The sequence below is a fragment of the Brachionichthys hirsutus genome, chromosome 6 (genome assembly GCF_040956055.1).
Source record: "Brachionichthys hirsutus isolate HB-005 chromosome 6, CSIRO-AGI_Bhir_v1, whole genome shotgun sequence".
NCBI lineage: Eukaryota > Metazoa > Chordata > Actinopteri > Lophiiformes > Brachionichthyidae > Brachionichthys > Brachionichthys hirsutus.
Window position 1 is genome coordinate 6,344,852 of NC_090902.1, and position 26,102 is coordinate 6,370,953.

At 43.2% G+C, this 26,102-nt stretch overlaps 1 protein-coding gene across 1 annotated transcript in view; it reads right to left on the minus strand.

The window, feature by feature from the left end:
- mid2 (midline 2) overlaps positions 1 to 25,047 on the minus strand; it is a 40,248-nt gene extending 15,201 nt beyond the window's left edge. The window contains exons 1-4 of the mRNA XM_068740240.1: positions 24,232 to 25,047; positions 9,778 to 9,843; positions 8,099 to 8,194; positions 2,429 to 2,536 (exon numbers count right to left, since the gene is read on the minus strand). Coding sequence (XP_068596341.1) covers positions 2,429 to 2,536; positions 8,099 to 8,194; positions 9,778 to 9,843; positions 24,232 to 25,047 — 1,086 coding nt within the window. The remainder of the gene's footprint in view (positions 1 to 2,428; positions 2,537 to 8,098; positions 8,195 to 9,777; positions 9,844 to 24,231) is intronic.
- Positions 25,048 to 26,102: the final 1,055 nt, after the last annotated feature.

Genomic DNA, 26,102 nt, shown 5'->3' on the forward strand with positions numbered 1-26,102 from the left:
ACACTTAGGTGGGAATCTACTAAAGGCATGTCAGCAAACGCTCTCAGAATATCGAATGCGCATTCACAATCTATTGATGGGAAAGCGGCTCCTCCGGCTCTCTAAGCTGAGGACTTCATGGAGTTTTCAACTGATGCCTGAGCTGCTCTTCCACCAAGGCCACAATAATCCTTCATCTCGACGAACAACATTTGTGCAGGCTGTTGACCGCACAAAGAGGGCGAGTGAGACGGGCTTAATGGATGGCTTGATTTTAGCAACATAATTCTGCAGAAGATTACTGCCTCTCTCTCAAAATTATGGGGCATTTTGCAGTGTGTGTGTGTGTGCGTGTGTCTGTGTGTGTGTCTGGCTCATCTACATCTGAATACAAAAGCCTATTTAATCACGGCTCAAATAAAAAAAACAATGTTCATCAATATATTTTGTTCCTTATGAAATAACCTTCCGCTTTGGTCACATGACCACTTTCTTACTCCTTTTCTAATCTTTCTGCTTTGCTTTTCCTGGTCCCGCTCCGTTGGCTTTATTGATTGGTGATTCATCATATTGAGACTTTGTTTTTGAGGCAGCATCTCTATAAAAGGACGCAGCCTTAATTAAAATATCAAAACCAGCATTGCACTAAAAGGCATCCAGCAGACAGGGGCCCCACAGAAGATTTGATAAAACAGCAAAAGAAAGATCACGTTGAACCGGACAAACTGCCCCACCACTCAATTTCCTGCAGCAACATATTGTATTGTGTTCAAAAATAGTAAATTCTCCTTTCAAATACTTTGGGATTAGATTACTAATCCTGGCTCTGCTGCACACCACATGGGAATAGCATCGTGTGTTTGGGCAGGGACAGATTAGACATGGCTGCAGAGCCTTCTGACATTGTTGGGAGGAAATGAGAATGAGAGAATGGCAGCGCTTCGGCTTAATCGTGTTAATCCGTTGCGGCGTCACCTCTGAGTCATTAAATGTCCTGCACAGGAGCCGTTTGCTGAGCCGCCTAAAGCAACCCGACCTTTAATGATGTCCGCTTCCAGGCAAACACACTTGTAGTCAAGGTGCCTTTTGCTTCTTGACCCATAAACAGCCTCACATATTGATTCTTCACCTTTGCAGCCTGGCACTAATCTCGTTCCCTCGGCTGCTTCTGCATTTCATGCCTCTGGTTCTTTACAGACATGGACTCTCCGGAGTAGAAGACGCTCTCTCCCTCTCACCCACAGCCCCATACACTCACACGTACTCCGACTTCAGTCCTCGTGTTCAGTGTTTTGGAATCTTTCATCTCTCAAAGCTCTTTTTTTTTTTTTTTTTTTTTTTGCCTCAGAGGATCTTCAAACAACACTTAATATTTCACCTCTAGGAGGATAGCCGGTTTCACGCGTCCTTGCTGCAGTCTCATAGTCTCTCCACACGCATTCGGGATGGCTACCTATCTGTGGGACCGGGTTTTTTCTCTCTCTCTCTCCCTCTCTCCCCCTCTCCAGGTCATTTCTCAGTTGTGCTTTCAGTTTTTCCTAAAGTGTCCGTATGATGTCTGTTACAAAGGCAGGCTCATAAAAACCAGCACTAAAGGACCTGGGAGAAAATACTGTGTCCGAGCTCTGCTGTCACATTCTTTTGTAAAATCGGTTGTTCCTCTTCCAGTGGACAGTGGCACAGAAGTTCGCTAAGTTTACTTTGAAATCTATTAATCTCGTAGCATACATAAATATGAATATATATTAAAACAAGAAAAGCACTCAGGGCGCAGCCCTCCACCGAGCAGCTCATTCCCCTCCTAATTAGATTTACAGCGTCCACATAGTGATCTGGATCATCATCAAAAGGTTATAATTTGTTTTTGGTGACCAACCATGAAGCGTAAATGTGAGTCGGAGTTGATGTGTATTTTTTACTGATTTTTGAATACATAAATGGGGCTGTCAATGTTAAAATGATCCATTCTGGATCCAATCTGGATGAAATTCGGTGGTGAGATAGAGGCCCCCACCTTACATGACTGTGTCAAGTTCCATAAACATCGGTCAATAATCAACCGAGATATTGAGGAACAGATTGTGACGCTCCATTGACTGTAATGTTAATGAAAATTCCAAACTGATCCATAATCCAGGATCTCTTCTGGATCATCACCAAAATGTTATCATCTGTTCCTGGAAACATTCTGAACATTTCATCAAGATCCGTCCAGAACTCTTGGAGTCATCTTGCTAAAGGATGGACGGACGGACAAAAAACGGTGACGATTACATAACCTCCGTGTCGGCGGCGGTAATAATACAGCAGCCCGTTGGAGGTAACTTTACTGCTAAATGATAAGAATGACGTTTGAATTCCAAGTAGCTTTAAATTTTCTGGAGCTACACTTTAAAATGCAACATCAAATATGTTACTCCAGATATCTTTCAAAACGTGAGCGATTTACCTTTGACTCTTTGATCTTCACAGCGATGACCTGCTTCCTCTGACGGATGATCTCCACTAGCTCCTCACACTCCTCCACCAGCTTGGCTTCATGCATGGCTGTGTTCACCTGGAAAGAGAAGCAGGCACACATGACTGGGACATCCCTCTCTGCAGCTGCCAGAGTCAGGCTAGAATAACTTTGCATGTGGCCACATCTGCAACAACACATACTATAATCACGCTAACCTGGCAGTTCGATATAGTTTATATTGTTCATGTGCCGGGATTTTTGAATCGTCAGCTATGGATTTTAAACACCGATGGCCGGGTCCAGCTATGTGGTGAGCTGGGTTGCAGTTTTAATTCATGCCGCTTCAGACACATATAAATGGTGTAAGATTTTGAAGGCATCCATGAAAACATTGAAGTGCATTCATTCAGAGACAAGTTCTGCAGATCCATCTCTTGATTGCAGGTTAATAACTAGTCCGGATGAAAGCAGCAGCCCAAGATTCCTGTAAATTACAGGTACGGTGTGTCATCTTGGAATTTCATGAACTAGCTCCATCACTCTCCTCCTTTTTGCCACTTCCTATTCATCGGGCACTTCCGCAGGTGCGTTCAAATCCCTTTGCCGACTCCGTGTTTAAAATATACTGTTGGTGTTTCAGAGTTTCCAGCTGCTCATGCTATCAAGAAGGTTGTGTAAAAAAAAGTATTCATGTTCAAATTTTGATTTTTCAAATTCTTGGAGAATAATGGTTGCCAATTATTAGGATTACCGTATTTCGATTATTTTGTTAAAGAAATACTGTATACAATAATTAGCCTTAAGCAGAAAAATGGTACAGGTAATATTTTTACCATTAACCATTTTATTTTATCTACACCATTGTGGTAAAAATGTCACCCAGTGAGAGTAAAATGTCAGTAAAATAGTAAAATAAAATAAAAATACTTGTCCATTAAAAACCAAAGTCAGGAAGAATAACTTCCACCTCCGGTTCTCTTATTGGAGACACATTGAGCAGATATGCACCACACGTTATTATATTAGTTCTGCTCCTGCATTATTCCAAGATTCTATTCATCTGCTCATGTTTTATACTGTGAAAATGAGGACTCTATTACTCCGGCTCCAAAATCAAATGAAAATGTTTCAATTCACCGTCACTCCGGGCTGACGTGTGTGGCCAAGCAGTGCTACTCAAACACTGTCACTCACACACCGGTTAGTTAAACGCATGATTGGGGGGGGGTGCTTGATTTCTCCTGACATTGTGATTTGACGTCTCAACATATCTGCCCCATGTAGAGAAAATCTGTTGACTCCCGACGAATGAAATGTCAGTCTAGATAATGCTGTGTATTTGTCACAGGACTTGCAGCAGCTGCCAGAAATGACCCGCTCAGCCTCAAATAACAAGTACGTGATTTATTTATTCTGTGAGGTTCACCATGCCTTTGCTTACTTTGCACGGCTGCAATCTACCCCCCTTTCTCGCTGATCTTTACAAACAGATGCAAGAATTTAGTGTGAATCGCTGTGGCATATATCAGAGTTTTATGACAACTCCAAGCCCTGAAACGGGAAAAGAGTAACTTAATGAAGTTAAATGGGTTAAAAAGAAAGAAAGAAAGAAAGAAAATTTACATCTGTGGGACCAATGTGGATGGGAATTGTGTAAGAAAGAGCTGCTAATTGGAAATGCTTCAGCGGAATTGAATTTAAGGATGACTTTTTTCATACAAAGAACTTTGTATGGCCCGACTTTTGAACAGTCAATTGTTTCAAGTCAATGCAATATCCGTTTACATTTCATCTACCACTTTAAAATGAAAGAATTGACTCAACATATTGAAAGACATAGATAAATGCATCAGCACAGAGGCAATCAATTTATCGCTTTATCTGTGATGACCACAATGCACTGACGTCTGCATCTTCCCTTAAATTAGACCGACACCAAAGATAAACACCACCAGTGGCCTGATTTCACTGCGGCTCCAGAAAAGTAAATAGAGGAAAGAGGATCCGTGATCTAAAGGCAGCCCACTGCCGATTCCTGCTGCGTGGATGTAAAGAAACCCAGAGAGGGCTGGGTTAATAAGCTTTCTTGCTGAATCAGCACACATGAATGTCTGAGGATTAAAACCAACTGGGACTGGTTGTGGTTGAATGGCTCTTTTTCTTCCTGTCCCATGACACACATAATTTACAACCTTCACAGTGAGGTCATTTAGTCGTCTACCCCCCCCCCCCCCCCCTGGTGATTCTCAAGGGGGATGGACAAACTGTTTCTAGTGCTTTCTCAAACAGTGTTGAGCACACATTATCTCACGTGTGTTGATGTTTCATAGAAAAGCAAAAGTGTTTGACATGTTGGGTGTCACCATGGTAGGCAAAAACAGCAGTGGATATGTAAAGGCCTCCCTCACATTACCAGATCATCTGCACCGACCATAAGTTACGACCAAGTTCCCTGAGAAGCATTCCACTGTTGGAGGGGCGAATGAAAATGCTATTGCATTAAACAACCAGAATAAAAGAGGACACTCGCAGGGAACAAAAATGTGCTTCCTTGCATCTTCTGAGGTGGAAAACGTATCAAAGCATTAACATGGCATAACAGGATGTTAGCACGCCACGTTAGCAGAAATGTGAAAACAAAAACAATGAGCCATACTTGCTCATGAATAATGGCCGGTTGTTCTGAGGGAAGAATTTAAATGTTTTGCAGACAGTGATGTGCAGGAGGCTGCAAAGAAGATTTCTAAACATATTTTATCATATTAAAATGAGTTAAAACATCTTTTGTAATCGAGAAAATATGTGCAAAGGAAAAATGAACCGTGAGAACTATTCAAGCTTTTGCATTGGCTCAGCTTTCAGTTTCAGTTTCCACTGCGAACATTCAATATTCTAATGATTTTTGGCTCATGATATTTGCATGACAACCTTCTCTTCCTTCACTGCTAACCATTAATGCCCACCAAGCTGCACAGTAATTAATGGATAAAAGGCACATTGATTTGTTTCACAACAATTGCAATGCTAATGATTGTTCTAAAAGTTCAAGCATGCCAAGCATCATTTTGAATATCACAGCAACGGACATAAAAACAGTTACAAGACCAAATACTGTGACAGAGGACGGCGGCTTCCCAAGAAAGAGCCACTGTATACATAATGAAGCCATCGCGTTTATTCTAAGACAGGAGAGGCACTACAGTGTCTGCTCCAGGTCACGCTGAAAGCCTGTCAGAGATCCACTTTGCTCAGACTCTGACTCGCCCATATCTCTGTCTGTGTTGCAATGCAGGAGTGTGTCTTCCTGCATCCGTCTATGTTTGGTCCTCATATCACCGATTGCCACAGTAACAATTATCCTCTTGCTCTGTCGCCATCCGTCTCTATTCCCCTTTGGTTTTATGACTTTGCTCGCTGCCTGCCTCATCTTCTACATGACTTGATGCTACCGCCACAAGATTTTTGTCTATTCACTTCATCTCATCATAAAGAGATAGAGAAGATTAAGATAAATGAATTCACCGGAATAGTCATTCGTCCATCGCATGAATAATTAGACCAGCCCATTGACACTCATCACAATAGAGAATATCTGTGAATGGCAACAGATACGAAGGGAAAGCATGCAGCTATCTTTAATTAGATGATTCAGAGTCACTGGTGCATGCCCCCCCCCCCCACGCTCTATTATTCAGCATTATTTTTGCATAAATACTTGACAACTTTTTGCACACAATAGTTTCTTTGTTTCTCTCTGCTTAATGAATCACACACTGATCGTTTAATTTGGATTGGGGGGTGGGGGCGACTGCAAGGGTTTCCTTTCAAGGACCTCGGAGTGAAAATGGAGTCGAGCCCAGTTAATAAGAACGGAACTGCAAAACAGAGCGATGGCAGTACTGAAGCGCATTTATCCTCTGTGGCCATTAATGTCAAATCTTAAAGACTAATGATGGCGTTTATTAAGAGTCGGTGCCTTAAAACAGAAACAGTGTGTGTGTGTTGGTGCGTGAGACTGCGCTTGTGCCTGTCGGCAACGCAGCCCAGGCGACACTATTAGTCGTCTCTGATTGGATGCGCACACTCAAGTCATATAATTACAGCAAGGGCCCAAACAGAAGCGGCCAGCAGTGACGGGATTGGCTGATGTATCATCTCCAGACAGGCAGGAGTTCAGGCTGGGACACCACAGAGCAAACTCCAAGGTTGTGACCACTGGACCAGGTGAGCTTTCAGAAAACCCCCCCATCACATTGTGAAATTGAATTTCCTTTTGAAGAGTTATGCCTTTCGACAAGTTAATCTTCTCGGCTTTGATTTGGGAGCCAATATTTCCTGTGTGTGTGACACCAGTAGGAATTAAATTGGTGCGAGAGGCAACGCGATTCATTCTGAAATATTACCCGAGCATAATAAATTCTATGTTGACCAACACTTATAATAAAGCATTGAGGCAATGACGCGCATGTGGACTGAGCACTGACACCGATCTGCGCCACCTTTGCCCAAAGTAAAAGGGTCATTCCAGTGTTTGAAGTCGTCTTAATAACGGGCCCTTTTTAACGGTGACTGTGGGGCGTTACTGGAAGAGACTCCAGCTCACTCTTTGTTCTGGAGCCATGGCTTGAGTTCATGTCTGCAGAGACACCATTGGCACAAAAACTCAAAGTCACCCAAACGTGTATTTGGCATGTTCATTTTGAAAGCAATGCCTTTGCGTCATTGCTAATGCATCTGTTGTAAAGAATTTGTCTTTGTCTTTGCTTCCAAGTATTTTTTTCCCCAATATAAACTGACTGACGGTACCTTTTATGAACACACAGATCTGGTGCAGAGAATCCTCTGCAATGGTGAGGTGAGCGTGTCGCACAGCGACTTAGAATACGCTTATGTCATTGCAAGCATGACAAGGATGCAGCAGTGTCAGAGTCAAAGAATAAAGCACAAAATAAATGGCTGTAGGTTCAGTTTCTATCACTGTAGTTCTTCAATCAGATGCGCTCCAGTTTCAGAAACAAGGTATTAGGAACACGGCTTTAGAGCAGGTCTCAGTGGCGAAGGCAATACGCTGCTCACAATCAATAACGGCGACAGACTCAGGCGTTAATGTGCTTCTGTTGTGAGTTCTTCATGAGCCTGAAGCCAAAACGTTGAGCCCCAGCTTATTTCTGAAGCTTCACCCACTGATAGCGCTGGATGAGGGACCGCATCAGCTTTAACCAAAACCCAGGGTAGATTTAGCTGCGCGGCAGAAGAGCCAACGCATTTTGAACAGCCACCTGGGACAGTGGTCATCTATTGATTTCTACTAAAGATAAAGTTCACCTAATTTAGAATCAATAGCGAACTGGACGAAAACACAAATAATTAATCAAAATCTCAGTCTGCAATATTAAGAAATTACTTTCAATTAGCTATTCAGAGCATTATGAACTGCATCCACTCCTAATGATTAATCAGGAAAATTATATATAATGACTTGAGAAAATTGGCGGATAGACGGCAAATTACTGTGGATCATCTTTTAAAACGGTTATGCAAATTAATACCTAAAACTTTCATGCTGACTGTGGAGATGCAGATGAGAGATTGAAGAGAGTTGAAAAATTATAAATATAAATTTTTTTATAGATTTGAAAACAAGAACAGCTTTTATACCTCAACTTGCTGACAAATCTGGATCAGCTTGGCCATTTGGTTCTCCAGTTCAGTGTTCCTCTTCACAAGATTGGTCAGGTTGTTCTCCAGGGTTTGCTGTTAGGAGGGACAATGAGGAAGGAGGAGGGACAAAGAGCAGGAGGAAGACCAGGAACAAGGAAACAGGGACAAACATTAGCATGTGTGGCTATCAGCAATCAATGTTCAGTGAACAAGACAGGTTTGGCAATGGATGCACTACTAATGGTCAAATTGCTTTAATTAAAAAAAAAAATTCCACACTTTGACATGCAACTTCAAAATGTTATTAAATAAAGAATAAATATAGGATCAATTATTCTGAATTTCATTCATCTAGAACAACTGCTCCTCACATTTGTGATAATGAATGATGCCTTTCAAACATGACATCAACCAAGTGTTCCGGTGCTCTGTAAGGGTGTCTCCTCACCTCATTCTTGTACTTCTACAAGTACATCTTACTAAATACATGACGCCATTTTGTTTCGCTGCAGGTGTAATAATCATTGGACTAATATAATACTTCCTGTGGCATCGCCTTCTGCTGAGACACACTGAGGTTGTTCTTGCTTTTAATCATGGAGCGATTGTTGCTTTATAATAAATGAAAGTAATGCAAAAGAGTTTCCTGACATGTTACACGACACATCATTTAAAAAATGGAAGAAAAAAAAGGTCCATATGGTGGTATGAAGATTTTGTAAGAAAAATGCAAATTAAAAATAAATAAATATGTGGATGTATAATGGAGAAAAAAATAAAATAATAATTAGACCCTAAGTCTAAAGTCACTATGAATTAAGCAAGTCCTGTTTCACCATAATCATATAGCAGGTAAATATCAGGGTTATAAAGAATGACATTTTCACAACATGATCCCCCCCCCCCCCCATCATTTATTGTTGCGATGCTGTTCACTGCTCTGTAAATGTTTTGCTTAAAAACACCTATAATGATGATTTAACTGGCTGCTGTGGTTGTACTCTGAAGTCACATAAAACAAAAAACCTCCATCTCTGAAGAATTGAAGTGATTAACCTCTGCAGGCTGAGTGTTTGATCAATGATCAAACACTCAATTATGATCCCTTAGCTGTGACTGTCAAACACAAAACGAAAGACACGTGTGTAAATCAGCTCACTCACACACACAAAAAAAAACAAGTACAAAAGATGGAAATGAGAATGAGCAAATAGTGAGCCAAAAATAGAACCGCTGTTCAAAGGCAGAAAAATTAACCATGGCGACGATGAGCATGAAAACAACAAGAACAACCACAGCTGCAAGGAGAACAGTAGAACAAAGCAGCGGGCGAAGCGCCGTGTGTTTGAAGTAGTTCTACCCATGCAGGTGAGACGGAGGTGAACTGAAGGAACACCTGGCCACAACTCTGACTGTCTGCTACTCCTGTACTTGTCCTCCTGTCTCTGTGTCTGTCTGTCAGACAGCCTCTTTACTTTCCAGTAGCTCCTCACCCCGCCAGGTTGATTCACTCCATATTGTCGGTTTCATTTATCTGTCTCCTTATCTATCATCCTGAATCCCTTTATTTATCCATCCATCTACCTGTGGACCGTCTGCCCCTCCGTGTCTAAGCAGCAGGAGTTGGGGGACAATGGGAGGGGGGGGGTTGGGTAAAAGGCAACCAGGGAACTCACCGCAGCGCTTGTCTTTGAAGCCTCCAATACTGCGTCTGACACTCTGCCCGGGCTCACCTGATAAGCCTACGAACACACACATACACCCATATGAGTGCACACATGAACGCACACACAGACAAGGCTGGTCATGCAACATCTGCACCGCCTAAATGTGTAACAACTGACTAAAGCAGCTCCTTGCTGATAAGGTTGGCGCTCGTCTCACAGCATTGGGGGGGTGAGACAGAGTGCCCGTTAATGTTTGCTTCTCCCAGGCCGGGGCTGCAGCTCCATCAGCGGGGCGAGCATTTGGTTGTAGCGCGGCAGCAGTTTGAAGTGAAACATCAATGAAAGAGGACAGATGAGTCATTAATTAGCAAGCAGAAGACGAGGCTGATTAATACATCAGAGCACAGCCGCCTCCCGAGGGACGCCCCTGTCCTCTGCACACATGCATTAGTTTGTGCGTGTTGCGTCCGTCTTTGTCCCTGACTCAGTGTATTTGCATACATACGTTTCACAAGATAAAAGTGTGTGAACCTTCCCAGAGATGATGCCCATGTCTCTCGGTATTAGATACACGTCTGCCAATACTGCAGGGATCCCCTTCACGGAATCAGTGGCAACACAAGGTCTGCTGGTTGACTTGGGTTTGCACTGTAAGGCTTCAGCGCAGCAAGACGGGCGAGTGGCAGAGAACGAGTGAGACGCCGAAGAACAGTCAGCAACAAACCGATTAAAACGCAGACATCAAAGAGCACCAGCAGAGAAAAGCATGGATGAAGGGGTAGAATACCACACGATGGGCTGGAGAAAGCGCCAGCAGGTCCCGGTGACATTCAGGGCGTTGGCCAAATTAAATGGCAAGCCAAGATCATATTTACATAATATGATATGATTATTCTTCCATTATCAAAGCAGCTGTGGCAGCTGTTTGGAGCTTGAAAATGCAAACCCCATTTCCAAAAAGGAAAGTTGGGTCGTTGTGTAAAGTCTAACAGGGAGTTAGTGGGATGGCCCATCGGTCCTGCGCTAAAGGGGCAGCTTGGTGGAGATGCTCCAGTCTCTAATTTACTGTGCTGTCCTCTCTGATTGGTTTGTCTTTGTGCCATTCACGACCTTTACCTCCTTCTATACAGTAATGCTACATCTCTCCTCAAACTAACCCGACATTCTGCATCCTTCCTCTCTTTGCGTCTCCAGTCCTTATTCCGTCTTTGCATAGTTACAACCGCAGCTGCTGACAGCCCATCGTCTCGGCTTAGATCAACGCCTCCTCTGGTGACATCATTGCGTTGAGGGGCTTGCAGGGTCTCTTCGCTTTACAGATCATCCCATTTCTCTTTAAGACTAAAAAGGACAGATTCCTATTTATATTACGTTGCTTTCGGAGACAGGCATTGTGGACAAAAGAAAACAGAATACTTTGTGACTGTAATATAACAAGTCAAAAACAAATGATCTTAACATCTCTTGCTTCAGGACTGCGACAAATTAATGTTTCCTGAACTCAGTAATTCAGCGCCAGCTTTATTCTCCAGTTCAAGGTACTGAATGATCTTATTGCTGCTCTGCTGACTTAAATTGATTTAAATGACTTTAATTCACAGTCAAATTCAAGGTCAAGAACATAAACGCATAAAAACATGAAGTAACATCTGGAGAAAAGGGCAAAAATGTAATATTCCACATATCTGACCTGAGACGAAATGTCTCCTGAACATAAACAGTAGATGTAAGGAATGATTATCTATAGGGAACACATGTACGCAGGGTTTTTAATATGTGCTGCACCAGTCGCCTAATTAGATGGAGTTGACCATTAGCTGACTCTCTGCGCTGCTCCAATAATGTAACAAAAAAAATATATTAAAAAATCAACTTCCACCGCCCCATAAATGGGAGAGACCTGAAGCTAAATATCTGGCTTCAAAGTCTTTGTCTTTTAATTTATTCAAGTTCCTCTCTCATGCACAAGAGAAACACAGTGATGGAAAGACAAACAGATATGAAAGCCGAAGAGAGAGAGAGAGAGAAAGAGAAAGAATAGAACAAGCTCAATTTACATCTGTTGGTAACAAGAGGCTTTCCAAAGGCTGAACGTGTGAGTAACTCAAGCCTTCTGGGAAGCCGGATTTTTGTCTGATGATAATATTCCATAGGGCAGAACTCTGGAGGCCAACGGATTGTAACGGGGTTTAACAAATGGGGAGTCACATAGCCTCTTGCTGAGGCCCAATTAATGAGAAAAATAGGGATGGGTAAAACTTACTCACATGTTAAGTCATTTTTATTTTCTATCTCGACCGAAAGAGCTGCCGAAAGCAAAGTGCATGTATGTGCGTTTTGACTCTTCCCGTTGTGCGCCACAATGTATCTTTGAAGGCAAGAGCGTTCCCTTATTCCGCATCAAAAAAAAAAAAATAGACAGCAAAAATTGCCAATTTCAACTCCGAATGAAGTCCTGCGAGCCTCGAGCATTATGTGGCAGCAAGTTCAAGAGATTTCAGAATAGTAGGGAGCGAAAAATAGGAGCAGACAGCTGGAAGAAGCTTGCTTTTCATCTTATAGAGAACTTCATCTAAAGTTGGTCTGAGAAAGTCTTGTCTGTACCAGTCACCCCCCCCCCCCAAGAACTCGACTACATTTATACCTTATAGCTTATTATATGAGTCTAACTATTCTATAAAGGACTATTTAACAGTAACAGCTTTATCAACATGCAAATGTATTTTTAAAGAAAGCTTTGAAAATGAATATTGACAATGACTATTGAAAGGAGGGCAGGAGGCAAGATGCCTGCGTACCCCATGGATGCCTCATCGCCCATCATCTTCCCAAATATGGGGTTGGCCCCCCCCAAAAAGGCTAATTTAAGAGAATAAAAATCAGCCAAGTTTAGCTGAACACGGACAGACAACCAGAGCAGATTATGTGCTTCAAGGTGATTAACCTCATCCTGCCCTTACATGCTGCTTTATGAGTTGGCTGAGCAGGAACAGCATGTTGTCAAAAGTTGTTTTAAGATGGGCTCTTTTTCCAAATGGGAGTGTTCAGAATGCACTGTGCAATTCGGAGTTCGTCGCTATACTTTAACCCCAGATTACTGATCAAACAATGCCAACACAGAAAGGAGTCAGTGCATTCGTGGTACAACAGGCCTGATATCATATCTGTGTATTCAAAAGGCCATGCCTCCCGGAAATGTCGAGACTCACAACGTGAGAACGGTCTACAAAAAAACAAAAAGAGGAAGAAAGAAAGGCCAACTGTTCCAGTCACTATGTGCAGATAGGACTAATACTCAGGTTGCATTTAAAGAAGTTCCCTAAACGTTGGAGTCTTCCTTGAATGTCTCAAAATGGTCAAACTAGTTTCACACCATATAACTTCGACTTCAACTGGCAACACATCAGCCTGATCCGTCGGGATTCTGCCGCCCAAGCAGATAATCCAGGCTGGATCTTTTGAGTCAATGAGCATCTCCAATTAAGCGTCGTTCAAGCGATGTAGGGAGTCCCTGCTGCCTTCAAAGACTCAGCCCTGCTGATGACCTTTACCACTGACCTCTCTGTGAAACTGGAAGACTGTATCCCATAGAGACTTTTTTTTCTTCTTGTCTTTGTCTCACATTTCCTTCCTACTTAAAAGAAAAATGAATAGTCTCGGCACAATTTACACATGTGAAAAATGTGATTTATGGAACAGGATATTGGTAGGATTTTGACAGCATCACACAAGACTAATATTTCCTCAGCAGTTCTTACCTTTCTTTATGAAGTTTTTAGAAAAAGTTATGCAAATCTTAGATTTCTTTTATGCTTGCAGTCCCTATAAAAACACAGCACTCCAAATGCTGTGCACACAATTGGGAAATACAGCAGTCACAGTTGTAATAGATGCAGTGTGTGTCAGTGTGCTGTGCAGCTCATTAGGTAAGACTTCCAATGCTCGTTACTAAACACCTGCCCTCTACGTTCACCTCGCACGACACCAGCATCATGAGCTTCGGACTCCTCCTCTCTTCCTGATTGGATGCCACTGCAAAATGGATTTTATACCCGCAAATTAATTTGAGCACAAAAAATGCCTGGTTTCTTTTGTGTGAAAACCAGACGCGGTGCAGAAAGAAACAGAGGCTGAGAAAGACCCCCCTTACAGCAAGATACTGGCACAACACAGCCGCCTTTCGTTGACCATAATACGATCATCTGGTCGCAGGGCTCATTGGTGTGTTTGTATAAAACGGCTATTCATTTTGCCTTAATTTCTGAAATGCAATGACAGAGAGAGCAGTGTGCACAATCTGAGTCATTCTGACTGATTGGATCCCAGAGGCCAGGACTTTGCTCTGTGGTTCCATTCCCTCTCTGACTCAATGCTACGATGGAAAAACAGTCAGCAAGTTGCAGTACCCTTTCAACAAAACACTGCAATTCTTGTAATGTCAGTAGAAGAGTGGACTTCATACATTTATTACTTTAATTCAAAGGGCCTTCCCCCACTATGAATAACCGTCTGCATGTCCAGTTATTTGTCTGTCCTCTGCATATCTTGATCCATTTTCATCTGGTGCTTCACATCGTCGCGTGTGTTGCTCGATGCATTTAAAAAGTACTGCTGGACTAATATGGAAGAGATCGATATTGCTGCACTATACATTATGCATCTATCAATCCTTGCAAGTTTACTCAGAGTGGCGCTACATGATGTTTTCCTCTGTGTAAATGAACATAGTCGTCATTCATTGCATCACCAATGGCTGTATATAAAAAAAGGACTATTTTAGGAAATGGTGGAAACGTCTAAAATCTTGGATACAACAAAGCTGTCAGGATTTTCCACGCACTGCAGACTACTCTTCACCTTGGGGTGAAGATCGACTTTCTCACTCCGGTTTGTCACCTCCACTTTATGTTCGCTGTCTCTGCTTAGATCTTTAAGGAAAAGGCAAAGTTACAGAGAGCCTTTGGGAAAGGTTGATATAAACTAGATGGCGTTTTACTCCTTGAAGATGCTCCGAGCTGCCAGGAGAACGCAATGAATAACCGATGTGAGAAGTTTTCACAGCTAAACGCCTTTGAAAGTTCCTTTTGTTATATCAGTATATGCAGTCAAGGCAAAGTTACACAGTAGAAAAACTTTAAGCCTTTCATCTGGATGCCTGCATCACCAAGTGCTGGAAAACATCAAATCAATAGCTTAATTATTTCAAACTTCTTCCCCAATTATGATTAATGAACAATTATTGATTAGAGTGGGTTTTTTTATGTGCTGAACTGTTTATGTTGGATTTTCTTTTGTTTGCCATCCACTTTCAGTGAAGCCAAAATGGGTGCAAACAGCTTGTAAAGAGAATTAGAATTCGTTCTGCCTCTGGAAGGCTTTGTGTCCTTGATAGCATCCTTCTGTTTGAGCAATGCACATATTGTCGATGCACTCCGCTCGTACTGGCGTGCCAGATCACTTACACAGACACCACGGTCACGTTGATCGATAATTTCATGCTTCATCTCCATAGTTATCACGTGCCTTTTCTTCTCACTGAACAAAGAAGTAGAAGCAAACCGACCAAAAACAGCAGCAGAATTTGGTTGTTCAACGTTTCAGCTTTCTTACCATTGCTACTGTAGGAACATCAAATAAATACCTCAAAAACATTCAGATACATTTACTAATGAGAAAACGAATCGAAACAATGGCCTATTTGCCATGGAATCGAATCGAGCGACAGCAGCAGCCTCGGGCTTTGCTGCAGGCAGCTTGGGTAGGAGTGAGGGCTTGTCATTTAAACTCGTGCTACGATGAGCAAATCACCAGGAATGCTGACAACATTGCATCCCAGTAACTCCTGTTTTCCTTCCCCGACACTTCTGATCTCTCAATCCTGCAATGTCAGCCGTCACCACCCATCTCCAAGCTGAGACAAATGTGTCACAGGACGAGTTGGACACTATCATCCATGCGTTTGTCTCTTCACGGTTGGACTATTGTAACATTCTGTTCAGCTTGCCTTAATAAGAAGGCGCTGACCCGGCTACAATACGTCCAAAACCTCTGCTGCGAGGCTTCTGACCTGCGCCGACATTGGCTCCCCGTCACTTTTAGAGTTACTTTTAAAATCCTGATCTTGACTTTCAGAGCTCGGAACCTGCAGATGGTTCCTCCGACTCGGGACAAAACCAGAGTAGACAGAGCCTTTAAAGCGGCGGCACCCCATCTCTATATGACCTACATCTGTCCCTGCGCTCCCTGGGTCCAGTAGAGACTTTTAAAAAGCAGCTCAAGACAATATTTCTTTTTTTTTTTTTATACAGGCCTTTGAGGACTAGTACACCTTAGTTTTATGAATTTTACTGTAAGTTTTTTATTTTTTTGGTTCCTTTCATGGTTCGTGTGAAGCACTTTGTGACTCCTGTCTGTGAAAAGTATGGAAACATATGAAACTGGTTCTTCCAAAAAACAAGAGATGACATGTCAGGATGTATGTAACAATACTCAAGGGAAAATATAGTGCATCATAACTGACATATAAATTGCAACAAAAGAGGGGGCTGGGTGCAGAATCCCAGGTGCTTTCACTCCCATCTCAAAAAGAAATCCAGAATGCAGAGAGTGCAGAAAAAAAACTCTCAGAATTTGCTTATGTTGACAGATCTCAGCTCAGTTTTACGACATTCTGCAGATGACAAATCTATAACTTCTGTACAAACCTGATTTTTCTAAATCATGTGATTTGATCACCATACTTATTGCATGGCTTCCCAGAGGTCTAGTTGCTCACGGTATGAACGTTCATTATTATTCATTATTATATTAATTCTTGAATGTGACAGTAGCTTTTGCTGTGAAACAGGGAGGTTTTCCAAACTGAAGCATCCCATCTTATTCACCCCAGTGTGACCATCTACTCGCATCCTGCAGGCATTGAGATGCAGACAATAAAAAGAGCCAGACTATGAGGGAACCACGGCCCTCTCCCTCTCATACATGGTGGCGGTGGTCAGTGACAAGACAGAGTGCCTCTATTAGTATCAGAGAGGCTCTGTCCACCAGGACGGATGGGCAGCGTCCTCCAGGACGGGTGAGGTGAATTACTCCATCTCTACTCCGTCTCTCTCTGTACTTTGTCTTATGTAATTGGACAAAGAAGCAGACGAGTAAATTATAGCACTATCGTCTATTTATAGACGAGGTCAACGGTGGCTACACACTAGGAAGCCGTTACCTTTCCAGCAGCTGGCAGGGAACCCCCGGCTGCAGAACAGTGAGCAGATAAAGAAAGGACGCCAGTAAGAAAGGCAGAGACAAGCATAACCAAGTACATTTACATAACAGTGGCTCGACTCTATTACTTAGCATTCCTGACATTACAATTATGACACAGGGACCCACAAAAAGCCGATGGTAGCACAGCTGGCTGTGAATGGGATAGACACATTCCCTGGGTTCCTGCAATGCTATGTGGTTGCTTCTCTGGCACTGGTACCTGGAACACATATTCCTCGTTGTGCAACTCCCTGGAGCGCTGAACTTCCTCTGCATGACCCGAGCGACACAATCATACAGGTCGGTAAGTCATGGTCAGAATCGGAGAATGAAATTCAAACGGTAAATTAGAATATTATTGGGTTTTTATATCCAAAAGCTCATGCAGCAGATGTATTACACATAATTAACCGTAAAGTGAATGACACAAGGATTTACTGAGAAATAAACAATAAGCAAATGGAAACCGAAAGGAAAATTCAAAGTTCGGAATCAATATACATTCTATTCAAAATTTAGAAGCCTCCTGCAGAGTTCAAAAAATAAAGCCCACACACACAAAAACGCTCTCTCAGATCTCCTCTCAGTGAGGTAGAGATACAGCACGATGAAAGTCAGGAACACAATAAAGTAATCGCAACGGGCTTTTATGAGTGCCTTTGAATGCCGGGAAAATACACAGTACTATCAAAGAATGCTCACTAAAATATCTCAAAAACAAGCAAACCCCAAAGTGAAAACACGCTGCATTTACTGTACTGTCAGAGAGAACCAATCAGTTTTACCACCCACAACTTACATGGTGTATTTTTTTAGCAACCTTTGTTATCCAATAAGTTGGATAACGGTGCACAAGATTCTCCGTGCATGTTTCACTAAGACATTCACTGGGCTGGGACGCAGTGAAAAAACATTGGTGTCCAAGGCAGCTGTTCAGAGGCAGAAGCTGCTGATAACGGAGTGGGAGGCTGAATCCTCCCCAGCAGTCGACACAAAACTCGCCTCCTTAGAAATCCACTCCAAGCGCTTCACATTCCTCGAAGATAACCAAAAGATTTGACTGTCTTGTTCACACAATCTCAGCTCGTCAATCGCATGCCTGCTGCTGTTACAGAGCCGGAAGGACAACAAGTGATATAAATATAAATATAATAAGCGCTGTGAAGAGATTTACAAACATCTATTAGATAAACTCTTCGCCCATATTCCCCTCGTCTTCATTCTCTACACTCAGTGGAATACCTTTTTCAAGGCTCAATATTTCCTTTTTTATTGAAATAAACTATGATCCAATTTCCAATAACAAAAGCATGCAATCACAATGGCTGTCCTAGAAAACAAATCAAAATCAAACTATCCCTTAACCTCAATTGCAGATATATAAAAATGCAGATCAAAGGCAATTCCTGCAATCTTCAAGGAAGGAAAAATATTTTACCGCCGCTTCTTTCCTTCCTGCCCAACTCTTCCACCCAATTTGAAGGTAAACTGTGAAGTAGTTTATGGTTAAGTAAAATAAAATAAAAAGTACTATCTTGCAAAGAGAAGAAAAAGAAAATTCTGAATACAACATGAAATACTATTATTAAACTCTGGCACTCTTTCCCAGTGTACTTGCTGAGAACGCGCCAACCTCTGGATAAATCAGAGGTCACTGTCGTCTTCAGAGATTCAACGATTACCCTCCCAGTGGTGCCACACCGCTCCAGCCTGGCAGCCTCACAACAAGATAAAAAACGCAGGATGCTATACAGAAAAATAAGTCAGTCAATGTACCTTCAGCTTTTATGCGTAAAAATGCATGCACACACGGCATGATAGACGTTTCTTCAGAAAGACACAGTTTATCTCAGAGTTGATTAAAATTTGTGGATTTTAGTCAAGCGATATAAAAATTTATACAAATTCCCAAATGAAGCACTGAAAAGGAATTTATCATGCGAGACTTGGTAATATTCATAGATTGCATGCGTCATCACTTTCCTCAAAGAGAGGCCCTCCGTATATCAATGCCATACGTGCCGCGTATTGATTCAGATTAATATAACGAAGCGCCGACTCGGCAGATATTGCGGGCACTAGTCTGGCCCATAGCAAGATGAGTATAGCTACTGCTGATTAATGTGTAAATCCTCTTACGCTGCGACGCGCAACTGGCAGCCATCTGACTAAAGTGCATAAATAATAACTTTATGATGTGCATTGCGCTGATACACCATGGAATACAGCTGTTGTAAAACATAAGAAAGGTCGGATGGCAACTCTGGCAGGTTTTCTTTTTTCTCATGCAGACTCCAGTCCAGGCCGTTGAGTGTTTTATAAAAGGCTTCTTTAAATAGAATAGATTTTTTTTTGTCATTTTATTAGAGGGTAAATATATAAATACCTTCAGATTAAATTTTGGCATACTTCCTACAACATATGGCTGCTTGAAATTAGAATGACAGCGCCAGTAGCATATAAGTGAACCCTGTTTTTACTTGATGGAATCAATTTGAGGAAAGGCATCAACAGATAAACAGAAATGGAAAAATCCATCGCTCTGTCAAATAGACACAAAACTCATAAATGATTAATGCTGGTAATATCCCACTTCCCGTACTGCATTGTATTACAGCTGACACCGACGCTCGTAAAAGCTTTTAATTTTCTTCTTGCATGATGTCGAGCCTGGGAGCAATTTGATAAGCCGTTTTACTTCATGACCCGCTAAATTTTATGATGGGCCGGTGCAACATATTTTCACAACACGTGCATGATGCGTCGACAGGGCAAAGATGCCAGCTAGCTACTGCATACAGACACACGTTTTGAAGGCAATCAAATACCCTCCTACACATAAACACACTGGAGGGGCTCTCACATGTGCTTCTTACCAGTGAAATGCATCTGCACTTGTGGTAAGATGGACGAGAGTGGTGTTACCTAAAAACAAGACACACCGGCATGAGGTCAGAGGAGGAGAGACAAAGAGCGACAGAAAGTAGGCGGGAAGGAGGATGAAAATAAAGCACTGCGTGGTAATGTTATTTAGGTAATTAAGGGGACATTAGAAATCTATGTCAAAAGAAAAGATAAAGAGAAATTCATTAATCTATGACATTTCAGTTTTGTACAGTACGTCACTGCAGCCTTTTCCTTGTCCCTTAAAACCACTGCTGCCTGCGTTTCCCCTGCAACACAATCAGGAGAGTTGAACTCCATTTAATGCCATTTTAAGGTTGCGTAAAAAAAAGAGAGTCCAAAAGTCCAAATGATTTTTTTTTTTTTGAAGTGGATGCCATTAAAAGCATGACAATTTGCGTGTCTGTTGTGCACGCTCGGGTGTAAATACAGTATCAGTGGAGTCAGCGGCAGGAGCAGACGAGAGCGTTGAACTTCAATAAGAAGCTTAGATGGGGGGGGGGGGGTGTTAGATACGAGGCGTGAGGGAGTGAAGAAGAACTTGATGGGGATAAAGGGAAATAAGCAGGGGGGGGGGGGGGGTGGAGAGGAGAGGGGAGTTGGGGAGGTGTCAGTGTGCCGCTTCAAAAACAGGAATTAATCCAACAATTGCTTGGAATACTTCTACAGCCTCCTCATGCACATAATCGTCTGTCCCAAGAGAAGACGCTGGAGACAAGTGCACGTGCACAGACAAAACGCACTGCTACTGGGTGAATGTGCATGTGCACCACTGGGAGCTGGATAGGTCTTTCAGATTGCCTGCCACTTATTGCATGTTTTGATCTTAGTGTCACAAATGCCAGCAGCTCTGCTTAGGCTTTGCCTCCGTGTCAGGTCATTAGCACAAGACGCTAACTTGCAGACAGTTCAAACCCCCCCCCCCCCAGAGGCTGGGAATCAGAACATTAACTCCCAGTAATGCTCGGGGAATCAAACAGAGTGGCTTCATGGGCTGCGGCGCATTTTTCAACATCTCCCATGTGTTTTCGTCTTTGCTCTTTTGCCCTTTCCTCTTCTTCAGAATTCTTCCTTCTCAATCCAGTTTTTCTTGAATCGAACATTGACTGCTGCGCGCTCCGGTTAGCTCAGCTTCCAGCAGCACTTCACTTCACTTCACTGCCACGAGGCTTGTGCAATTCTGTTTTATCATCTTGCAAATATTTCAAACAATACCAAACCATTTCAACGCTTAAAGACACAGAGATCGTTTTGCATGCTTTCATGGCTTCACATTGAAATTAACGCAACAGCCGTTTTAATTTTTTTTTTAAACTTGTCTGAATAAAACATCCTCTGATCAAATTCAGAACACCCAGAGCAAAAATGAGATTACATCACCCGTGTTTCTGCCTTTGCACTTGCTCCCATGTCGTTTGAGGATAAATTATTCAATTCCACTGATAACTTTCAAGTCCTTTCACGGCTTCTCTCCCACCTCTCTCTGGCTTTGCAGTTCCAGACACACTGGCACACACTTTGAGGTCAGCCGGCAGAGGTCCCTTATCTGTTTCAGGGGCACGACTGAGGACTTGTGTGCTTTGCAGCCAGGGCTCTGAGGCTATGGAACCATCTGCTGTTGGTTGGCTGAGTCATTCATCTCTTCAAATTCCCCTTCTTTTCACTCGAGCTTATTCGAGAGCCCATCCAGATTTTATCTGAGCATTTTAATTTCCTTGTGAATCTTTTTTTCTTTGTAGTTTTTTTCTTTCTGCAGATTGTGTTGGCGATTTCACTTTTGCTGGCTTTGTGAGACACTTTGTAACTGAAGAGAGCTCCACAAATGATAATAAAAAATAAATAAAAACATGCACTGGAACACACACCTGTACGTATGGCTACAAGGTGATTGCTGTCAAGCAGTGTTGACTCAGCAACAATGCAACATAAAATTACAAACATGACGTGGATGCCAAAAGGATAAACCCTTTGTCATCACCCAATTGAATGAATGAGTGAATGAATCATTTGCTTCCTTGCATAATACAGTTGAAACCAAGGTTGGTGAATATGAAGCTGACAATCTCGTAAACATGGAAACAGCTAATATGGCTCTGCCAAGCAGTAACTCCTAAATTCAACCAAGTAGCATTTTATGACCAAGTTATTTAAACTCTATAACAACAAATGAATAGGAATACCTAAATCATTTAAAAAACACAAAAATAGAAATTCAAAAATGGCTTATTCGTAAAAAGAAGGGCAAAACCCACAGCATTACTGCATGAGTTTGCACAATCTCTTGGGGATTAACAGAACTTTGCACCATATTTCCCTCGGCTTCGCCGTTTAGGCCGCTGCATAGTTCCCACTTCTTAGACCTTTTGCATACCTGCATTCTGTTTCTAGAGCCATCTCACAGTCAGCCATGACTGTTAGACTTCTTAACCTTCCAGCGTCACACATATAAGACTCATATCCCGTCAGAGAGAGCTCACAATAAACACTGGCAAGCTTTTGCAGGTGGATGTTAAGATGCAACAACATGAGCTCAAATGATGCCCGAAGGATCCTGTGATACGCACGTCCAAAGCAGCAGGTGACGAAAGATTCATGAAACAGAACATATCCCAGCAGATTTAGTCACTCCGAAACAAATCAATATCCAGAGTGCAGTACCTTTAAGTTGCAGTCTTTAGGAGTATTAAAGTAATACTCCATGAGAAAGGTCTGCGAGGAAAACGATACGACTGCCTTGTCTTCTGAGCAGAGAGTTCTGCTCAGCAACTGCCCGGGAAACATGACATGGAGAGAGGAGTCAAACAGTGTGTGTGTGTGTGTGTAGTTCTTCTGTGGTATTGTCAACATGAGATGCAGTATGGCTAAACATTTAACCAAAAGTGTTGTTCTAAGAAAGAGAATATGAGGGGCTGCCGTGCAACACACACCCCTTTCTGACCTACATATTGCCTGATTAACTATGTGTCAAATACGACTTCCTCTCCATAAGTGAGAAGATTAAAAGTTAGCCGCCGCTGATGAGCCGAGCTGGAGCTCGGACAGGGGGCCAGTCCCAGATTGTGAGAAGACTGGAGATTTCAAAGTCAAACAGTTCAAGACTGTTGGGGGGTTCAAGCTTCAAAAGAACCGGTGGAGAGGAAAGAAGCAGGAGAGCGAGCTAATCTCGGCGAACCGTCTCACTCCAGAGCGTGGTATAGAAGAAAGAGGAGTTTAGGGAAGAGTGGAAAAACGAGGAAGTGTTGTAGCAACAAGAGACGCTGGGCAGCTGAAGCGGGGTGTTGGTTCGACGCTCAACGTGAGCAACTGCAGAAAATCATCCGAACGGGATATTTTTACTAAAATAAAACATTCCATTTGTGCCAACACAAGAGACTGTTTGTTGCTTTTTGTTTTTAACAAATTCACCTGAAATGTTGAGCACATGTTGTAACACAGAACCTATAAACGCCCGTCTGCTGACAGCAGCGGTTTCTCTGGTGTCCCTCCGTGTAAAACACAATTGCAACCTCGGGACAAAAAAGAAAAGCCAAAGGAATTTGTTTTGGTAATAAACACATAGGACCGAGTGCACATTTATAAAATTAGACTCTTAAAAATGAAATAAGGAGAGAGAATATTAACTTTGTAGTGTGTGGTTTTGCTTCTTCTTTCCCTTAACTGCCCATAAATAATAATAAGGGAGGGCATAATGAAGACTCAATCAGTATATCATTAGATATTTTTCTCTGTGTATTTATTCTTTAGGTCTTTCCTGGTGGACTTAGCACCAGCTAGTGCCTCCCTCTGCCGTTTTTCAGCCTGATTCAGCAGTCCTAGCCTTTACGCAGAGCCACTGAAAGCTCAGCGGCCATAGGGAATGCCAGCTCATCGACTATTATAATGACAGCGCCTCCCCTATTCCCTGACTCTCTCTCCCCCCTCTACAGTGCATCATCCCTATTGTCTCACTCATTCTGTTTGGGATCTGTCTTTGTGTCCATCTTGCTGAGCAAAGGCTGCTCTGACTGCATGCGATGCAACTGTGCTAAAAGTCTGTGGTCAACACAGGATGCACATCCCCGAGGCCCAAATGGATGGATTAAACATTTCTGCTGCCAAATGCCAACAAAGTTATCAGGCTATAATATGAGAACGTCTTTACGAGGAAGGAAACAGCCTCCAAGCCCAGCGGTAATTCAGCCGTCTCCTTCAACTTGATTCTTTCACAGACGTAAACAACCCAAGTCGGAGCGGCAAGCCTGCAGAGCTCACATAACTCTGTTCCACGCTTTGCTAATTGAAAGAAGCACGGCCACTGACCTTCAGCTTATCGAAGCGCTCGGTGAGTGACGACACCTGGTGCTCTCGGTGGCGGCCGACCAGCTTGCAGAGGGCACAGATGAGCTGGTCGTCCACCAGGCAGTACATGTTGACCTTCTCGTTCTCGTGCTCCAGGCAGGTCAGGCCGCGGATGTGAGTGTCCGGCACCGGCTCCACCAGTCGATGGCTCGTGAACGGCTTCTTGTTGGGGTGCGTCGCACGGAGGCACCGGTCACAGTACGACACCTCGCACGTGACACACGTCTTGACCGCCTCGCGCGGCGGATCCTGCTCGCAGAACTGGCAGCTGATGCGCGGATCCATCTTGGCAACGACAGCTGGGCTGTGATTTGCGTTGGTGTGGTTCATGTGGTTGGCGTGGGGGTGGGAGTGGCTGGAAGTGGCCGGACTGCTGCGGGCGCTACTTCCACTTGTGCCACCTCCGCCGCCGCCAACCGTTCCGGCTATTGTTCCGCTCATGGTGGCGGTGTAGGGCCGCTGCGGCTGCAGACGCCGGCTCTCGGTGGGGGAGTTGGGGCCGCTGAGGGAGGCCTTTTGAAAGCGGTCAATGATGTTCTGCAGCGTCACATTGCGCTTAAGGCCCTCCAGGCCGCGGTGATTCAGCGTGATGACGTAACGGCACGTGGGGCACTGAAAAGCGGAAATGGACTCGAGGGGTTTGCTGGTGGAGCAGTGAGACACCAGGATGCGGTGTGCACAGTTAAAGCACAGGCTGTGGGCGCAGGGCAAGAGCAGGGGATCCTCAAATAACTCCAGGCAGATCGGGCAGGTCAGCTCAGACTCCAGTGTTTCCATCTTCAATTGGACCAACCTAAAGGCGACATCAAATCCCACAGAAGCCGGCCAAGTACCTGAACAAAGCAGAAACAGAAGCTCTTTAGAGGGTATTTACATCACAGGGAGGCGTCTAGCTTCAACCTTGCTGCTGCTCTTGATCATTTTTAGATTATCGGAAAGCGCACTCTTTTCATTATTTCTGAATCTGTAACGAGATAATGCACCAAGTTTGCCTGCCTTATTTTTCAGCCACAGCACTGTGGATTAGGGCTAATTGCTTTAGCCTGGGGACACTTGATTCTTCCCACAGAGCAGGTTGAGAAGAATGAAATAGATGTTCGCTGACCGGTCGAGAAGGATTCAAAATCAATGGCGCAAAGGAGCAGAAGAGAGAGAGAGAGAGATGGGAAACGTGTACCAAAGAGGACCGCTGCTTCGGTTGGAGCGCCCCGACGCAAACGCCTCATCTCTACGTTTGTCCTTCTACATTTTACTTCTGCTTTTTCTCACTCTGGCTCAACATTTTTGCCTATTTTTATGGTCTCCATGGTGACATCCGCTTGACTTATCCAGGAATGAAGACAGGAATTTAAGTATATTTTAAGCTTTTAAAGAGTAATCCCCAAAAATATTTTCAAGTAAAAATGGTCTGAACTATAACCCCCCCACCACACACACACACACACATTTCAGATCCTGCCCATGTTTCTACAAGCCCTGAAAATCTTGGCATTCTACAGCCTGCATATTAAGCTGCCTCCCCTGGGTGGCCCTAAAACCAGTGACATGAGAAATCACCAATATGCCAAGCCCTTCATCCCCCGCCATCGCCCCCACTGATGCATCGGCAAAGGAGATCAGCTCGCTGTGCCTCTCTGCCCTTTAAGAGAAACAAAGGAGACACCGTGAAACTGCAGCATTAAACTAGATGGACACAGACAGCTGACAGTGACAATTTCATCAAGCGAAGTTGGTCCTGAAAGACTGCCCTTGCCTCCCTGTGTGAAAGTCACGCAGGATTTACTCATGATTCTAGGCTATGACTAATAGAAAAGTACTTTTTCACCTTTAAG